The sequence below is a fragment of the Sturnus vulgaris genome, chromosome 4, assembly GCF_052056855.1.
Source record: "Sturnus vulgaris isolate bStuVul1 chromosome 4, bStuVul1.hap1, whole genome shotgun sequence".
NCBI classification, from domain to species: domain Eukaryota; kingdom Metazoa; phylum Chordata; class Aves; order Passeriformes; family Sturnidae; genus Sturnus; species Sturnus vulgaris.
The window spans coordinates 72,725,215-72,744,959 of record NC_142246.1 but is presented as its reverse complement, the minus strand read 5'-3'; the positions used below and the strand labels follow the sequence as shown (position 1 = coordinate 72,744,959).

General features: G+C 41.0%; 1 protein-coding gene across 4 annotated transcripts in view; it reads left to right on the top strand.

Annotated features, from left to right (window-relative positions):
* The window catches only part of ANK2 (ankyrin 2), a 265,077-nt gene that overhangs the window by 51,278 nt on the left and 194,054 nt on the right, over positions 1-19,745 (top strand). For 3 of the 4 annotated variants that reach the window (XM_088164286.1, XM_088164282.1, XM_088164280.1), the window contains exon 1: positions 16,812-16,942. The exons of the other annotated variant lie outside the window; for it this stretch is intronic. In XM_088164286.1, coding sequence (XP_088020412.1) covers positions 16,862-16,942 — 81 coding nt within the window. In that variant the 5' untranslated portion in view covers positions 16,812-16,861. Of the gene's footprint in view, positions 1-16,811; positions 16,943-19,745 lie in introns of those variants that run through there. 4 annotated transcript variants of the gene reach the window in all.

Here is a 19,745-nt window from a genome sequence, read left to right as displayed (position 1 = left end):
TTGACTTGGTTTATTTTTTTGAGTATTATCTGTTTCTGTAGGCTAAAGTTAATCATAGCTAATATGTATTAGTGAGCATCCTGTAGATTAAACAATTACCTAACTGGTAAAGTATTTCACATCTTCTGATCGATGCACTCTGCTATATTATACCACTGACCTTCTCTCATTGTTTGCTGGTACATACTCTCAAAACAAGGGATGTGGATGCATCTCTGACTTAGCCGTTTTTAGACACAGTTTTTCTTTCTGTGGCTCTTTTTGCCTGTTGGGAGTGGCCACCTTTTGAAGACATATCTGTCTGATCTGTCAAGACCTGATCGGTCAAGTCTGTGTGGAGCTGGAGTTCTGAGCTGAGCAGCAGAGACTTGTGAACAGCCCAGTGCTTTGTGGTGCTGTCCCTGTGGTGGGCCCTTTCTGTGCCAGCTCTCTGGCTTTGCTCTGAGCCAGGCTGTTGTGTCACCCAAAAGAAATGACATTTGTTTAGTCTAAAGAAGTGGCCCAGGTTTTATGCTGGGTGCTATTGAAAGCTCTGTAGCAAATTACAGTTGAGTGCATTGCAGCCTCTGGTCAGGAATGGCTTGCAGGCAGTTTTGATGAATGCACAGGTCAAGACAAAGACTGCGTGTAGGCGAACAGCTCATGGAAGCAAAGCCTTTCATGAAGTCAGTTTATTTACAGGAGACAGATGGAAACTGCTGCCCAGGCTTGGGGAGAGATTGGTGTCATTCCCTCTCGGCTTTCAGGATAACCATAGCTAAAAGCATGGCATCTAGCCTGAAATTTAAAAGTATTGCTATTAGTTCTCTAAAGGTCCTATGTTGTTTGAGGTATAAAAAATAGCTTTTAGCCCAAGTGGATTTTCTTTGCTTGGTGACAGGGAAAGTAGATGAAGTAATGACTTTGCCTTGACTTGGTGCTGTTGGGTACACTTAGCTCTTTCAAGCAGCCTGTGCTGTAGAAATAGTAAATAGAGGTGGAAGGGCTCGTGGGAGGAATCACATTTAGAGCCTTCTGTTGAAAATCACTAGCACAACTTATTTGTTCCTAATAAAATACAAATTTTCCTTAATTTGGAGCTTCCCTCAGTCTCCAGTATGGGATTTCCCTGCTGAAGGTTAAATGTGTGCTCACATTCTTGAAGCTGTATTACTTTGGTTTACATGGGTTTCTCAAAAAAGAATGAATCACAGGCCCATGAATGGAAACATCTTCGGAGGGGAAAAAAGTGTTGTTGGTTTTTTGTTGTTGCTTTTAATTAAAATGAGCAGGGAAAAAAACATAGAAGGCTGGTACAACTGCCTTTTCCCTTATTAATTTTATTCCTATTCACAAATAATTTCTGTCATCACATTCAAGGTAGCTGTTGGACACAACCTTGATGATGAAATTTTCTTTTGGTGCGTGTGATGAAAGGCCAGTTTTAAAAAATTTTCTTTGGAATATGTCAAGCTGGTGGTGTTTTTCCCTTGGAAGCCTTGGGGCTAATTGGGGAGTGGAAAAGAAAAAAAGGTCAGGTGACTGCTTTGGTGGAGAGATGCCCAGGTTCATTGTAACTAGTACTGTAGGAGCAGGGAGGGTTTCTGCTGTGGCTTTATTTCTTCATTAGATGAGTCATTATTAGAAGGTACCCTAATGATAAATTAATAGAGAGTGTAGATTAAACACTCCCAGGAATTCTTAGTTAACAGTCATTTGATCAGGCCTGCAGAAAGCTTGTTTTCACTAAAATCCTGAAATTGAAGAAGCGATGATGTAAGCCCTTCAAAGGCTAGAGAATAAAAGGGATTTTTTCCACCCTTTAATGAAAAGAAGCTTTTGTTGGGGAAGGCAGAGCTCAGTGTACTGCGGTGTCCGGGAGCGGGAGCACGCCATTCCTTCCTCTTACCCCTGCCCCTCCGCCAGGCCTGCATTTCAGTAGGTCACGCTCGTGTGCAAAGGGCTCGATTTTCCTCACAAAGTGCGTGTGAAATTGGTGTGGATGGTAACAGGAATTGTGTATTTCCTCTGGGAAAAGAGGGTTCATCAAGGGCTCTGCTGGGAGCTGTGGATAATGCTCTGTGCAGGGAGAGTGGGCAGGACCTGTGTTGGCCACTGCTGTGCTCCTCTCAGAGTTTCCACGTCAAACACAAAGCTTTGCTGTGTCACACATGCTGTAGTTTGTGCTGTAGTTTTTCTCTTAAGGGCTTGTTAGAGAAATGAAGGCACACAAAGCAAGCATCTAGCATTCTAGAAGTGAGGAAACCAAAAGCACTGGTGCAGTTATTATAATAATTAAGAATGGGACTGTATGTACTAGGCACTGTATGGATTTAGAACAACAAGCCGTCCTTTTCCTGAAGAACTTGCTGCCTAAATGGATGATTCATACACGGGGCAACAGAAGGCCTAGAACAAATAAATTGCAGGAGGGTTGGTAAACACTCACAGTGTGTTATTATTAATAAACATACGCACACATATATATATATACCCACACAAATATTTACATAGATATTTTTGGGTGCAGTTTAGCTAAAAGGGGAATTGTGAACAGAAAACACAAGAGAATGGAATGAGGGTAAGAAGGGAAAAACTTGTAGGGGAAAAAATAGGACAGAAAAAAATATATGTAGGATAGGAGGAGCTAGATAAAAAGTCTAAACACTTGAAATTACACACTAAGGGAGGAATTGCAGCAGACAACTCTACAGCTGTATACAAACAGGATGCTATATGGTGGGAAGGAAATATCAAGGTAGTTTTCCATCTTCTTGAAAGAATTAAACTTTGTCCTGTGTCCCTGCAGAAGCCCCTAGACCTGCTGCTATGGCCCTTTCTCTGAAAGAATTTGTTTGGGTTGAGCTTCCCATACTTTTCTAGAGTTTTCAAAATGTCTGGTGCTCATGGAAGTGTGCTGGAGAACAGCACCAGTTCTAGACTGACCCCTCTTAATCTCTGCATGTCAGTGTGAACCATGGCTGTCCTTGTCTCAGCTCACCTCGGGCTTTCCTCTGCCTTCAGTGGAGCGAAGCTAGCTGCAAGTGGATTTTCTTTCAGGAGTTCCTCCTTTTCCCAAAGGTCAAAATCCCTGGATCCATTTTTCCTTAAAACACTAATCTTAGCATCAGATTGACCTTTGCAGCTGTGGGCAGGCAGACAGATCTGGTTTATGTTCTGAAACACTATTGATTGGAGAGAGCAACAACAGAAAACAGCTCTGGAGGGAAGAGATCCTGTTAGAATATAGAGCTGGATATGGGAGAACTGACCTGTCAGTGTTTTCTGTGTAAATTCATCCCAGGCCTCTAATAATAGCAGTTATATCTCGGTCTTTGATGTGGTTAAACTCTGCATATTAAAACGAGATAAAAATATATAATGATGATACTTTTATCTGTATTTAGGATCCTTCTCCTTAATGAAGGGACTTAAGTTTGCTTTTCCTCTTGTGTTGAACGCCGGTCCATGACTTTACTTTAAATAAGTCATATAACTTATGAAATCATAGATAATGGTATAAAAATGCAGAGTTGGCCTTCATCTATGATTGATTAAACGGACTACACTAAGCTGTAGGGATTGCTGAACGAGAGGAAATAAAAACCTTCACCAAGGCATTGTTTACTTTTGTTGAACTTGATATAAACTTTGTAAAGTGAGCATTTTTACTTCTGTATTAGAAGCCCTATGTGAGATTATTGGGTTTTGCTTGTTAATGGTAATGTGCAGCTGGAGTAATGCAGCTGTATGTGTTAAAACCCAAGCTGGTTTTATGTTTAAAAGTAAGCCCAATTCTATACTGAGAAATGGTGTTTACCAGTTGCTTTTCACCATTTTTCACCCTAGCCTTTATTCCATTCAGAAATGTTACCTAGGTTTCATGCCAATGTCAGCAGTGCAAATATTTCCATTAAAACTGAAAACTAGAAAGAGTTACAAAATTAACTTTTTGCGTTTCTCAAATGTTATCAAAACGCAGAGTGTTTTTCTAACATTACAAATACTGCAGGGAAGGAACAAAAACTCATTATCAAGTGAGAAATGAATGAAAGCTTTTCTGCTGGAACGAAGTCTGCATATTTGACATTAGCCTTTTTAGTTTCTTCATATTTCAGAGAGAATTCTCTACCTCTGTACTTAGGATCTGAAAACAGTTGTGGGCATAGACATCTGAATAATGTTTGTCTTCTCTGGTAGGAAGCAAATCTGTCTTTTGACAGCCGATGAGGTTTATTTGCTGTGTCCTTGTTTTTGTGGAATTGAAGGTCCTTTCCTTGTACCAGATTCTCATCCCGTGCAGTAAAAATCAAGATTGTGTTTGTGGAAACAAAGAGTGAAAAAGGCGTGTGAGACAAGATGTACATCTGCGGCAGGAAGAAATCCATCCGGCAGATGAATAAACGGGTTCTGGCTCTGTGCTAGAATCAAGGAAGCAGCCAGATGGATGCCTGGAGTGAGCATTGGGACTGGGGGCCAAGCCTGGTGCTCCCTGGTGGTTTTTATGCTCCCACCTGACTGGGGATCCTTTTCATCCCTTGCAGCATAGTTTCCAGGTTGTTTTGACTATTGTGCTTTCAAGTCTGCTTTAGACCCTTCAAATATGAACTTATGAAATTCATAGTAGGTTTCAAAGTACGGCAGGGGAAAATACTGCTGACTTTTCTCTCTGTGAAAGGCTTATCACAAAGGAAATGAAAACCTATGGTTGCCACTCTGTGTGTTGATTTCCGAAATGACTGCAAACCAGACTGGTTCTCCTGTAGTTAACTGTTCCCAGCTGTTGTTTCACATTCCAAATTTTATGAGTATTTTTCCTGGCAACAGGAAATATTTTCAAGTCTTTGCAGGATAAGGCATCCATTTATTTTACATAAAATGTTTTGTTGATCTTTTCTGATTATTCTGCATGTGGAAATCTTGCCTGTGTTTCCAGAATGAAAAATCCCAATTGCAGTTACAGAGAGTTAAAAATAACCAGTTTCCTAAGTGTTCTATTAGCTCTGATGTTTTAAATCAGATTGGGTTTCAAAGTTGTCTGTGCTATTGTAGCTGGTTTTCCGGGAGAGAAATGCTAAAGCCACTCTATATTCTGTCTGTGCTTATTAAGAATCCTGACTTTAGTGCAGAAGGGAAAGAAGCCATTATTAATATATCTCTGTTATAAAAATGTAGCAAAGCATATACTAAATGTATACTGCCTATTTCAGTGCGAGTTACTCTGTAATATTATAATCCAAATTTATTTGCTGCTTGTGTCCTTCTTTTGTTGGACTAAATAATTTTAGACTGTTTCCCAGATAGTTACATATGTTAATCGCTGATCTGGAAAAAGTGTGTTTATAACACACAGTTTATAGATAAAAGATCTTTCTTCAGAGCTTTCTGGATTCACTCTGAAGTTGGGTTCAGTTAATTTGTTTCACAGACTTCATGGTGACTTATCAATTATGGATGAGGGTAGAAATGTCCTTGGGTTTATTTGATTTTCTCTCTATTTTATTTATTTTTTGCACCGGTAGAAAAATTCCTGTTGTGCTTGGACTGACCCCAGAATCTTCAACTCTTTGTCTCAAGGTTAAGTGTAGCAGAGATTCTTGTGGCTGCAGCAGAACTCTCCCTGTGCCATGAGACTCTTCAGGTGGAGTTGTTCCTTCTCAGATTTTATTTCTAGTGACTTTCCAAGTTGGACTTTTCACTCCACTCTAATACCACCCGAAATGCAGAAGAGAGTTACTATCCCAAAGTCGTGTTTAAAGAAAAGTTGACAATACTTCACGAGATAGAGATGTTTTAGAGTTTTTTTTTTTTTAATTGACAAAGACATGGACCATTTACCAAAATATTTTTGGTGATAAATAGTATATGTTACCCAAAAATGTGGGTTTTTTTCTTTATTTGGAAGTTATTTATAGTGTAATAAGTTTAGCAAATGGTTTGGAAGGAAAGAAAAAATTTGGAATATGATCAACAAAACTAAGAGAGGAGAGGTTAGCTTTTCTGCTCTTGAACTCTTGTAGATGTAAGCAGAAAAATACTTTTGTGAGAGGGTGGGCTCAGCAAACCCAAGGTGTGTTTGGAAGAATTCTTGATAGCATTTTTTTCCCCCAAATCCCCATGTTTTGGGGAAAGTGCTGCTGTGGAGTGAAAGGGTTTTCCTCACACAACCAATAACTTTTGGAAAGCTTTTCAATCCTACTATCTGAGAACCGACTCAGATTTGTGCTCTGTTGTGCTCGTCCATTTCCTAGAGCAGGTGTCTCAAACCAGGCAATTGTTTACTTTTTCTTTATGGGCAAATTAATCCTACATCATGTACACATAGATGACCTTCATCTTCCAGACCTTTGTAGATGAACATTTCTGCAGCGCTCTATTTGTATTATTTTTTAAATTGTTATTTTCTAAACTGAAGTGAGCTCCTGGCGTGCAGCAGAGGTGTCTCTTTTCCCTCTGATCCTCCTTCCTGTTTTACACAAGATTTCTCCCAGTAGCAGGAATGATCAGACAGAGTAAGTTAGGCCATCTCAAGCACCTGCATGGGCAGCAATGACACCAAGACAGCTTTTGGAGAGAGCATTTATTGAGGAAAATTATGTGACAATCATCTCTGGTCGCTGTGAGCGGTGGCTCCAGATGCCGCAGTCTCCCAAAGCCAGGGGTTCCACACTGCCCAGGCTTGGCTCTGGAGTAAGCAGTGGTGCAGAGACTGTCCTTGCTCTTCACTGTCAGAGTTTGCTATTGAGACAGGGAGTTAAAACTACATTGATTGCTTTAGATGCTTTGGCTTAGGGTACTATAAAGAGCAAAGTGATTGTAAGATCCAGTGTGCCAGGGCTGTTTGCAGTACGGTGTGTGAAGGAGCAACGTGTTTGAAAGGAGAAGAATAGATGGCATAGCCATTTCCCTTGACAAATTTGGGGGGTTTTGCTTTTGTTAGAATGATTCATCCTGTTAATCACCATGGGAGTGTTAACTGCCACATGGTAAGAACAGTGTCACCTTCTTAAGGTCAATCTGACAGAGTCAGGCTGATACATGCAGTAATTTTTACTGGACCAAGTGTCAGCCATAAAAGATGGTGTCTTCCAGGATGTTTCCAAAATGGAGCTCACTATTGAGCAGCATGTTCTGATGTTAAGCTCATGGTTTTATTTAGGACTCCTCATTGGTTTGATTATTAAATATGTTTTACCTGTAAATTGTTAAATATCTTGAGTAAGTTCTGCCTGTCCAGTGCAACTTGGAAAGTGGGAACAGTATTTATTTCATGCTGTTTAAGAATTCTGACCTAAAAACATGTATGTTTTAAACATTAGTCAATCAAGGTAAAAAACTACAGAGAAATGATGTGCCATTGCTTTACACTGTAATTTGCAGGACAGATAAACTTACAGGCTGCTGTGGGAGGTTATTTTATAATTATCTCCTCCGGCATGCATTTTAAGATTATCATGATACGGAAAAGCATTTAAATGTGATTAAATGCTTCACTGAATTAGAAGATCACTAAAAGTGGTACTTGGCTGAGGACAGAGCAAAAGGGTCATCTGAAACTCAATTTCTCCTGTGTCATTTGCCAGAGTAGCTCAGAGCAGCCTCAGGACTGGGAGGGATCTCTTGTTGACCTTGGATGACCAAGGCACATCCGCAGAAAATCCCAGCACAGCCTGGGCCTGAGCTTGTCTTCAGTCCAGCACTGAGGACCTAAACAGCTCTGTGCACCGAGTGTCTTATCTGAACACAAAGAGAACATGTTGTAACTCCTGTTTTTTTTTCTAATAGTGTGAAAGTGGTTATTTTCACAATATTTTTACACACTAAAATAGCTTTGGGTGCAAATAAAAAGGAAGTGCTTCCTATTTTTTAAATGTGTATTTCATTAAGTACGCATTGGTACAGTTCCAAAGAGAATATTTTCTAACAAGATGGGTTTTCAGTAGAAGAATGTCAGCTTGATGAGCTGAAGTGTTCCTTTACAGTAAGGGAAGAACAAATTCTTTGTTAAATGTTACTCCAGTTTTTGTTACTAAATATATAGACATGCAGTTTTTCTCTGGAAGTTAGAGGAAGTGTTTTTTCACTCAAGGCAAGAAACTGTCCCAGATATTTGACTATGACACTTGAAAATGGAACATTGTTGTAGGAAAAAATGGGGTGCAGGGAGATGCCAGAATAGTGAGGCATAGGATTTGTGGCTTTTTAGGGTGCAGGTATCATTCAAGGCCGCAGTACTTTGTGATTCCTTCTTGGGCCTGAAGAAACAGGGCTGTGCAACAGCTTGAAAGAATCTGTCATGTAACAGTAATAACAATAATAATTGAAAATAAAACCTTGTGAAGAGCAGTTAGATCCTCTAAGAGATGGTGACTTAGCAGAAGGTCCACACCACAGCGCGGAGTTCTGTGCTTTAAACGGCCACTGCACGAATCATTTCCTTGGCTTGTGGGTGGACTCAAACTGCTCTTGTGTCCTGTGCTCATCCTCCTCTCTGGCCTCCACAAAATCAGTTTGTAGTGAGATGCATTTGGCTATGTCCCCGATAATGGGGTTGTTGTGTGGAGCAGCTGGACACAACAGTTTCAAAGCCACTCCTGGGGTGTCAGGGTTTGGCTCTGGTGATGCTTGGTAACAGCCAAAGGAGCTGCTGTCAATGGTGGATGAAGTCAGAGGAGCTTGTGATTGGTCTTGCCTGTGGAATATTTATTTTCAGTTAATTAACCTTTTCTTTTGCTTCTGTAATAATTCTTGCAAGCCCTTTCCTGTTTTGAACAACTTTCTAATGATGGATTTGACATTTAATACCTAAGAGATGAGATCACTGAAATGGCAGGGGCTGTCAAATTAGGAAATGCCACTCTCTGATACTATCTCTTATTTGAGTTTTTACTCATTGTATGTGTATGTATGTATACACACACACTTCAAAACTACACTGGAAGGAGCTAATGGAGAGTGCAGAGTTAGGAGAGGCTTTTGCAACCTCTGTTTGACCCAGTCAGGTCCCAACATCACCATACAGGCTTCAGTTACACATGCCCCTAATACTTTTTCCACCAGCTCCTGCTGCATTCAATGAACAAACTAATGATACACTTTTAATGAACAACTATTCCACAGCTTGTTTCCCACTCGTTGCTCGATTTGTTTGCCCTAGGCCTTATTTAGAACATGTTGTTTAAACATCCCTTTGAAGATAGAATTATTAATCCCTTGGGGCTCATCTATTGTACTCATCAAAGTCCTATCCAGTGTGTGGAAAATAATTAATTCATTTTCATTATGTTTCTGTTAAATCAAGAGGCAGTTATTCCTGTTGAGTGGATGGAATGGGGAAAGGGAGATAAATTGTACTGAAGAGTTTTGAATGTTTGGACCCTTAGTTGAAGAAAACAGATATTTTTTTTTTAAGTTAGTGTATTTCATCTCATTGATCTCAGGTCGAAATTATCCTTTTGAATGTGATTATGCCTGAGGCTTTTTAACCCTTGGAGGAAAAAGATCACAAGGTGGACGAGGAGCATCCACAAAATGAGAAACTTTCTGTAAACAGCTTGTTTTTAAGTACCTGTCTTGTATGAAGCATGACGAGGGGACAGATGGAGCAGCATGGATGCTGTTGTCTGCTGTGCTGGTGGTTGCTCTTGCTGTGAAGACAATGTCCCATTCCTTGTCCTACACTAGGAATTCCAGTTTCTCTAAATCTATCTGCAAATCAGGCACCAGATGCCCTTGCTCTGAATCTCCTGTGGATCCCTTGGTGTGGCTGTCTCACCCCTGAGAGCCAGGTGAAGTTGCATCTGGTGAAGGAACAGATACAAAATTATAGGATTAGAGTATATAAAGCATCAATAGAGGTAGAACTAAAGTTACATGGGTGCCTTTGCTAGTTAGTTTTCCATACTTCTGAAACAGTGGACAGTCATCTGATCCTCTTAACCTTTTCCTCCCCAGTTTTGAAGAATATTAGCTCTGGGAAGCACCGACTCTTCTATCTATCTCCCCTTTTTCAACCTCCAGGGTCATTTCCCTACCCCTTCTATGCCGCCAGTACCATGCTGAGATTCAGTCCTGGTTCTTCCTCTTGCCAACAGCAATCCTCTTGGTGATTTTTGATCCAAAATATGTAGATATAAAAGTTTAATAGCTAAACTCTTTCAGATGAGCATTTCAAATTCATCTTGAGACAGTATCAAAAACCTTAAATTCAAGAGATGGAAATTTGATTAGAATATTTTACAGGAAAAGGAAAACGGTACCTAGCAAGAGATGGTTCTGTATAGCAATCCTAACTAACAGCCACACCTATAGTAATGGCAACCTTAGAGGCTCATTTGAGTACTTGACAAAAAAAAAGTTATTCTTAATTTTGTTACGTTCTGCTGAAAATGTGACGCATTTCTCTTGTAGTTTGTGTATGCTAAATAATATAAATACTGTATTTTATCAATTCATGACACAAAGCTCTATTCTAATTTTCTTTTCTATTATAACTGATTTCAGATTTCTTTTCCGGTAGTCTTTTCTTTGCCAGATGAATACAAGAAAAAATGTCAATTCCTCTACTCCAAAATAAAACATAAATTAACAGTTATCAGAAGAAAAATAATTGAAGGCATAAGAGAAGAATGCTTTGAGCTAGAAAGTCTCCATGGCAAGTGTCTGGTTACTATAGCAATCGCCATGGAGCATGTGACCAGCATGATAATTGCAGGCGACTTAAGAGCCTTTTCTCTTGCCGAAGTTTGATGTCTTCTCAACAGAGGTGTTACGTGAGGTCACATCCCCACAGTCCTGACTCCCAGATGGATGGATAATGCAAACGATCAATTTGCAGCTCCCACTGGGCAGGAAATGGTGCCTTCAGTTCATGGATTTTAATTTGTTTGATCTACTGCACGCCACAACTGAGGGCAGGAATTTCTTCTCCCTGGTCCAGCATGTTTTAAATCTACGTTTTGACTATTGGTTTGTGTAGCACTGATTGCTGTGTATGTGTTTTGTGGAGCACTTTGAGCTAGGCAGGCAACCCTGTCTCTGCAGAACTTGGCTGAAAATTTTAATGCAGAAGTATGATAGAATCCCAGCAACTCAGAGGTGTTAATATTGATGGACAAAGTAATTTGTGTTTCATCAAAATAACCCGTTGTTTTAAAGTTAATTTTTTTTCTTTTCACATTTACTCCCTGTGTCTAGTGAGTGTAGTGCCTTGGCTTCAATAATGAGAAAAAAATAGTGGGCACTCTTTATAGAAAAAAAATGTCAAATTTGCATTCTGCATTACTTAATTTTTTAATTGGATATTTGGATAGGTAACCTTTGATTCCTTCCAGCATATGGCACTGCATTTCATCGGTGTTTAAAGTCTGTTGAGAATCCCACTAAAACATGTTAAATATTGATAGCACCTTGCCACTTTAATGGAATGATGCTTTTCTAGAGGACAGAAGCAACAAGGAATAGAGCCAAGTGATTAAATATATATATTTTAAACACATCTACAAGTTGTTAACAGTATCAAATTCAGATGTTAATTTTTCATTATTTGGAAGTATTTACCTTTGAAAGAAGAACCTTTTCTGTTATCCACACTTTCAGTATGACTGTACATTGTCAACAGTGTAATACGTGACTGATGATGACACGGTACTACTACCTATTGTTCTTTACACAAGGATGCAGAGACATCCTCTTTGTTTTGAGGTTGCTACCAGCAACAGATGCTCCTCCGAGGAAATGAGTCACCCAAGTGTATTTGCCACAGAAATATTTGCTCTCTTTGTGCTTTGTGGAAACCCGTGATGTGAGGTGTTTGTGCTGTGCAGGAGTTGGGGATCCATCCCTAGAGACCCTCTCCAGCCTGGCACAGGAAGAGAGGCTCAGCTCCTCCTGCTGTCCAAGGCACAGGTGCTGAACTGAAGCGTTCTTTGGAAATCTTTTCCTCAGAAATAAGGAGTAAAATGGGATTCCTCATTTATTGTATCTTGACTGGTTTTCCTTTTCAAACGTGATTTCTTAAAACAATGGAAGGACAAATCAGATGTATTTCCTGGAGGATGGCTCCCTATTTTTTGGCTATCCTGCTGTCCTGAGATGATTAAATAACAAGTCAATCATGGCTGTGTAACAGAATTCCAGACTAAACACTTTGCAGACTCTGTTTTGTGTTTTAGATTCAAACTCGCTAGCATTCCAGGAGTTCTTAAACACTTTTTCTACAAGGACAAGGATAAGGGGGAATGGCTACAAGCTGACAGAGTGCAGAGTTAGATTGAAGAAATTGTTCCCTCTGAGGGGGTGAGGCTCTGGCTCAGGAGGTTGCCCAGGGAAGCTGCGATTGCCTCATCTCTGGAAATGTTCAAGGCTAGGTTGGATGAGGCCTGGAGCAACCTGATCTAGTGGAAGGTGTCTCTGCCTAAGACAGGGAGTTTGAAACAAGATGGTCTGTAAGAATTCTGTGTTTTTTAATGGAAAGCTATGATGTGATTGGAGGAATTTACTTAGTAATTTGTGTTTGTCCTTTATATATTGAGGAGGAAATAAATAGGGAAAAAATAGGGAGCACTTACATAACAGGGTTTAAGAATGCTTATTTGGATGACAAGTTTTAGTTGACTTCATTATCAGAAAAATAATTGTTCTGATTTTTAAATTTTATAAATAGATGCGTAGTTTATCTCTTAACTATCACAGCTCAGTTAATGACTCAGTGGTAAACCATAGGCAGCTTTTTCACCCTCCTATGCTTTGCTCTGTTGTTGCTCTCTTATCAGGGTGAGCCAGATGGAAGCTGAGGTTCAGCTCAAGGTAACCAGCAGAAACTCCTGTAGTGGTGGGTCGATAAAATCCCACATGATTATCTGTGGTGCACTGCTGAGCAGACACAGAGCACTTAGCACACGTGGTATTTAGAGGGGGCTTTATTATAAGCATTGAAACAACTGAGAGAATATAGGTGTCAGTGTTTTAACAATGAGAGTAGTTGAAATGAATCAGCTGGAACAGCTGAGTATTTTAATGCTTTTAACAACTACTGTTATGTGATAAATGCAGAGGGTTTGCTTTTAGGACAGGCCAAGTGGAGATGAGTCTCTGGAGATCATAGTCCAATCCTTGTCTTGGATTTGCACTCAAGAGTGCAAAGTATTGACTATCTCTAAGGATTGAGAATTCATAGTCTAGCTAGATAATATGTTTCTTTGCTTTGAAAGTGTTTCTTAACTTGTTTTTCAATTTGTGCCTGTTGCTGGGTACCACTGAGAAGTGTCTGTCTTGGTCTTTCTCTCATTTGTATTTGATGCACTGATAAGATACCCCTGGTCTTCAGTTTCCTAAATGTGAGTGTGGGAGTGCTCTGACTTGCTGACAACATGGTTTCAATTTTTTTTATATATAGATAGTACAGGTGCAGAATATGAAGTAAGGTCAGGATGTAGAAAGAAGAATATAGAGTTCAATTAGAATATAAAGTTCTAATTTTCATTATGTCAATTGTGACCATTACAACAAACATCTTAATGGATCTGCTGCTGTTAAATTCAGTGGGAATGGAGCTGGTCTTCTAGGATTAAATTTTTAATTGCAGAAGCCATCTAGAATGCTGATATAAGGCATGACTCTGGGAAATCCTGTGTCAGACTGACAATGTAGACATGGCTGAGGTAGTGATAAGCTGGCTATCTTGCACAGCAGCAGTGACCCAGCTGCACCATCACACTGCTTGGTGCAGGCTGGAGCCATCTGCCAGCAGCTGTAACAAGGACACGCTCCTTTGCCTTGGGTTTACATGACAATAGGAATGAATTTGGGAGCGAGGGTCTTGGGTCTGGGAAACACCCAAGCAAAACTCGGCAAGGAAGCCCCTCTGACTGACCGCACTAGCAAGGTAAAGGGATTCCTGTAGTACTGCTGCCCTGAATGCTGATGTACTGCACTCTGGCAGTGCTTCAGAGAGAATGACCAGCACACTGCTGAAGGACTTCCAGGGAGCTGCTTCACACTTTTGCATCATTTCTTTTCAGCTTCGTAAAGTAAATTAAAAAAAAAAATTAAAAATGAGTTTTTCACAGGAGTGAAATCCCCTGGATCGAAGCTGTCTGAAGGGAGGTAATTGTGTGTTGTTAACCTGACAGATTGTTACATGAGGCTAGGGTTCAGATGTGGGGTGGATTAAGGCAAGCTAAGCAGCTGGACTTAGGTGTAATGAATACAAGCCTGGAAACAACATAACTAATGGGATATATCCGTGGGAAGTCTCCACACACTAATCCACCTGCTCACCTAAGCCCTCATTCATGGCAACTTGAGTCATTGCTCCTGGTTCTGTGGGTTCATAAATACGCTTTGGAGATCTGATATCCCCTTTATAAACTGCAGAGGGCTGACCAGGTATGTGACTGCAGCCCGGTTTCAAGCAAATGAAAAATTACTTTCTGTGTGTTGGAAGTTTGTCTACGTATATTTTTTTAGCTCATAAATTTTGTGAAGGAAATGCAATACACATGCTATAATATTTTTTCCTCACTGCTTTAAATGAGTATGAATGCTTTCAGCATTTCTGAATATTTAGGACTTCCTTGGCTGTTTGGGCGTTTCTGAGGTAGCTTCTTAGGGCTGATTTTGTGCTGTTATTAGACCTGTTGTCAGCTGTGATTCCCTGGCTGGTTAGTTTGGGTTGGTTTGGTTTCATGCTGGATTTCTGGGATCATGGGAAATGAAGACTATCGACGTGCTGTTACAGAGCCAAGAGCATTTGTTTTCTTTGACTACACCTAAAGCTGTACTGCCTAAGGTGAATGCCCAGGATTTGGGGAGAGGAGCTAAGAGCAGTTCAGGTTAATGAGGTTGTCATCCTTCAGCAAACTTGTACCTGTGCATTTGGGGTGGTTTGGTAGCTGGAATACTTGTCACAACCAGCTTTTCCAGGTTTTTGTTTGTGGGCACTGTCACACTGTACCCTTGATTCGCCAGGGAGTTGTGTGGCAATGCAACTCCCATGCACTGATAGCAAAAAAGGAAAGGTCAGGTGAGAAATGTGGATGGAAACTGGAAATCCTCAAACCGTGTCTTTGTCTTGCTCCTCCTTTACACCTTCTTGCCTGCACTTAGCAGTGGCTGTCTCCCCGGAGTGCTGCCCTTTTGCTACTCTCAGTGACTCCCAGAGAATTCTTCTTTTCACCAGGCATTAAGCCTTCCATCGTTTAAGTCTCTCAGGAAAATCTGCTCATTTCCTGGCTATCACAGAAGTCTCTTGTTTTTTTCAGCTTGAAGACTAAAAGTAAATATATAATGAAAAATATTATTAAAAGGCCCATCTCTAGGGACAGAGGGACAAGTGATGAATTTGGCAGAGTGAGATAGTTTATTTTTTATCCCCTTTACATCACTGCAATATCTCGCAACCTCTGGGGTTTCAGAACCATCATGCATGATTGTTAGTTACCGGAACCATCATGTGTGATTGAAGTTGACTTCACATTTACACTCAGAAATATCAGTGACTGAATTATTTTAATAGTGCAAGAAACATTGTATGAGGAAAACACACCATATATAATCACCACATAGCTCAACAATGTACTTAACCCAGCAATCACTTATTGGGAATAAGCAAATGTCAGACCAAGATTGTAAATGGCTTAGTTTGCTATGAGAAAGGGCTGGGCAGGGGGATAAGTTTGTAAAATTTGACTAAAATGAGAGATGGGAAATGACCTCGCTCTTTAAAACCAGTATCTGTGTCTGTAAATTAAAAGAATAGCTGCATCTCCACAGGTTCCCCAAATGAATTCTGTGAATGTCTGACGCTGATAACAAATGACTGTTGTATGTCTTTCCCGAAATCCTTGCTGTGACTGTGATTGCAGCTCTAATTATGGCATAACAGATGCAGTGTTGTATGGCACCCGCCTTCTTCAAGATCTGTAGCTCCCCTTACTTCTACATGAGTTTTCTCATTTTAGTCTAGAATTTACTACTGCTCACAGTAACAAAGAAGTCGCTCTTAAAGTAAGGGAAAGAAAAAAGATTTTGAGATTGTTACACAGCTCACATTGTTGTTGTGCTGCAGATGTTCGTTGTGTTCGCAGACAGCGCGATTGTGGGAGAGTGAATTCATGCCTCACTGGGTCCTTTCCACTTTCTCCAGCCTCTCCTCTGCTGACTAAGCAGTTAAAGAGAGTTTTTTCTTTTGTTCCTCAGCCTTCACTGCTGTTTGAGAAGGAGGGCAAGTTACTTGGCTGTTTTTATCAGTTGGAAGTGGAACAGTGTAATTTTTTTTTCTTTTTAAAGTGTTAATCAGGAGAAATAGAAGAAGACATTTACATGTGAATGTTGTTGTGTTGTTCTTCCAACCTAAGGAGGAGGTGATTTATTTTAATAGTACAAACTAAGCCTTGTGCTGTGCCAATCATGCTGCCATGGTCTGCTTTGATAGTGACAGTGAATCATCTCTTGGATGTTACAGTTGTGGCCAAATGCCTCGTTCATGTGAATGGGTTTGGGGATAAGGAAGGTGTGTGAGCAGCATCTCGTGCCGCAGGGCTGCCCCATCCCTGGAAGTGTCCAAGGCCAGGCCGGACGGGACAAGTTACTTGGAGCAACCTAGCGGAGGGTGTCCCTGCCTGTGGCAGGGGGCTGGAACTAGGAGATGAGTTTAAGACTTTTCCAGCCCCAACCGCTCTGTGATTCCAACAGCATTTTTTCCCCCGGAGCATCACCCCCTGCCCGGGCGCGCCGTCCCCGCCCCGCCGCCGCCGCCACGGCAACGCCGCCGCTGTCGCTGTGCCCGCCCCCGGCCCTGCCCCGGCGGTGCCACCCTCGGCTGGGGCTGGGCGCGGAGCCTGCATGGCACGGAGCGGTGCCGACAGTGCCGCTCGCTAGGATGAACGAGGAGGCTGCCCAGAAGAGCGACGGCGGCGAGAAGTGCAACGGCGGCAGCCAGCGGAGAAAGAGACCCAAGAAGGTGGGACCGGGACCGGGACCGGCAGCGGAGCCGGGCGGGGAGCGGTGCTTGGGGTCGCGGAGCCCGGGGGGATACTCATGTCCTGCCTCCGTCAGCAAGGGGTCTCTCCCCATCTGTTTCTGTGTGGAAATCGATAGCGCTGCGAAAACCGAGCTGGATGGCTGAGCCGAGGCGGTTTTCTGTGTTTTTTGTTCAGTTGAATTTGGTGTCATTTGACAGTGGATGCTGCTCAGCGCAGGTTTCCCTCGGCTGTCCTTAAGAGAGCGGGTGGTTTGTTTTGACAGGAGATCGTATTGGCTCATGTGTTGCCACACATCCCTTTTCTTTCAAGCTAGGGAGATGGAGATTTATAAACCTTTGGTTTATTTTTTCCAGAGATGTTTCTTAAGGTCATATTGTAAACAGTCATAGAGAGATCCATTGCTGGCTATTGAACCGTCCGCAGCAATTCGGTGATGCTAATGACAAATAACTGGGTAAAAATGTGAATTTGTCTAGCCACACCCAGTTCCTAGGGCACTTTCTCTGCGTGTCCAGTCTCTCTGTCACAAATGGTTGGTTTTCAAGGTATAGCCTGCCGTGCCCGCTGCTTCAACCCCCTTGCTTGAGGTAATCTGTTTTTAATGGCTTTATGGCTTTAATTGCAAGCAGATATTTATTTCTGTTTGGTCTTTCTTTCCCCTCTAGTAGGAGTGATGCCTGTGGTGCTGCATAATTATGACATAAACGGGTTTACACTTATTCTCCCCTCCCCTTTTTTTATGTCAATTGCTATAACCTGCGTTACCCCACTGAAATGTGGGGGGCCTGCTTACATGATGGAGGATTATTTAATCCATACACAGCATACACTGATGAATTGTTCAGTCCCTCATTTTGCATAGAATTTGCATTTTAACCGATGCTGTACATGAGCAAGACAAATTGTTATAGATGGTAATAATACGCATACACGTGTTCAGGGACTTTTGCGTGGGCTTGGACCTGGTGAGGAAAAGCTCTTTTGCAATAGGTGACTCTGTTGGGCCCCTTTTTATCACAGAGGAAAGATGCTGTACCTATAACCACGAGGGAATGAGAGAATCCAGTCTAAACGAGAATTTGAAGAAAAAACCCTCACCCCACCCCATTGTGCTTGGAATATTGCCTGAATCTCCACACAGTGGGGGATTTTATATAGCATCTTAACCTGATATTTAAGCAGATCTAGTAGGAAAGAGGATATCTGCTTTGTCTCACCTCTGAATTTGAAAGGTTTATTTGTGGGGGAATGGAAATCCATATAAGGAAGCAAAAATCTAAAGATGAAGTGTCTAGCCAATTGGACTGTTAGGTTATCTGGAAACAATGTCATGCTAGCAGAGAGGTTTTGAAGGAGTCAAATGGGTGTTTAGATTGCTTCTTTTTAAAATATCTGTATTTATGCTTTCTTTTTTCTCCATTGTTTTCTAAGTAAAGTAGCCCACAGCCTTTCAAGGTTGCAACAACTGCCAAATGAATGCTTGGAAAGCATCTCTTATATTGAGTTTCCATATTCAGAGTCTTCCAACAGCTGATTCATCTTCATTTTTCAAAAGCATAATAAATGCTTGGGTATCTTCTTTTACAACTGTCAGTCTTTTACAACTAAAAAATATTAATGAGGTGTTTTCAGTTGAAAATAAGCAAAAATATTGTTAATCCCTGAGTTTGGATGAACTAAATGTTGGTGGCTCAGGTCTGGTTTTAGATAAGCTTTCACCACTCTTCACCTGTAGTGACTTCATGAGGAAATACAGCTTCTGCCTTTGCTATTTCTTTTAAAATTCTACAAATGATTTTATAAAAACCTCAAAATTGGTAACTTTCTTGGTGAGTGAGATAGACCCTGGAATAGCCAAGAGTACAAAAATTCCAGGTTCAATTCCTCTGTGTCTTGACTAGGTAGGCACAATTTATTTTGAGAAAAGAGACAAAAGTGCCATGTGCAAGAGCTCCAAAATCCCAAGTAATGTAGCCTGTTTTCAGGTCCTGAACTACTTTTGCTGAACAAAGCTGCATTGCACCAGCCAATATGCCCTCTATCTGTTCTGCGGAAGTTGATCCCTTTTGTGTGGATAATTAAATATTAATTGAGCTAGATGAGTTTGATCTATGTATTGGGAGAGACAGAGAGTGACTCTTCTCGGATACAGCGTTCAGCTGGGTCTTCTGTATTCCAGGAGGGTGTCCTAGCCAGGAAGCCAAGCAGAACCCTTTTTTTTGTTTTGTTTTGTTAAAATATGTGCACACTTGGAAATAAGAAGGCTTCAGTTTTGTCCTAATATAGGATGAGGAAAATCGGAAGTTTCATAGAATGGGGAAAATTACTACGTACACAAAGCCAAATTTAATCCTTGTGGTGATGGTTGTAGCTTTGTGTGTTCTTGTGAATCAGTAGGCTGCCTTATTAATTTGTTAATCCAATGGTAGGGTTGTGTCCAGTGTTCCTGTGGTATTTTGCCCCTGTGATAACTGGGATGTGATCAGATTTGTGTTTTTTGGGAAGAAGGGCCATGTTCACTCAGTTCTAGTATTAGAGAGCACAGGTTGCAGTTGTGGACAGAACTTGTTCTGTTATTGGTGGAACTTCATGGAGATTGATGCAGTGAGTGATCTGGAATTCGTAATATATTGGTGTTTTCTTCTGTCTTTTGCCAAGTCTGTTGCAAAGGACTCAAGTACTAAATTCCTAGAATTCCTTTCAAGGATGTTTTTTTCATTCTAGAATGTTTCAGATGAAAAACAACTACTGTTGGTCATCAAGGGGAATATCTAGTACTGA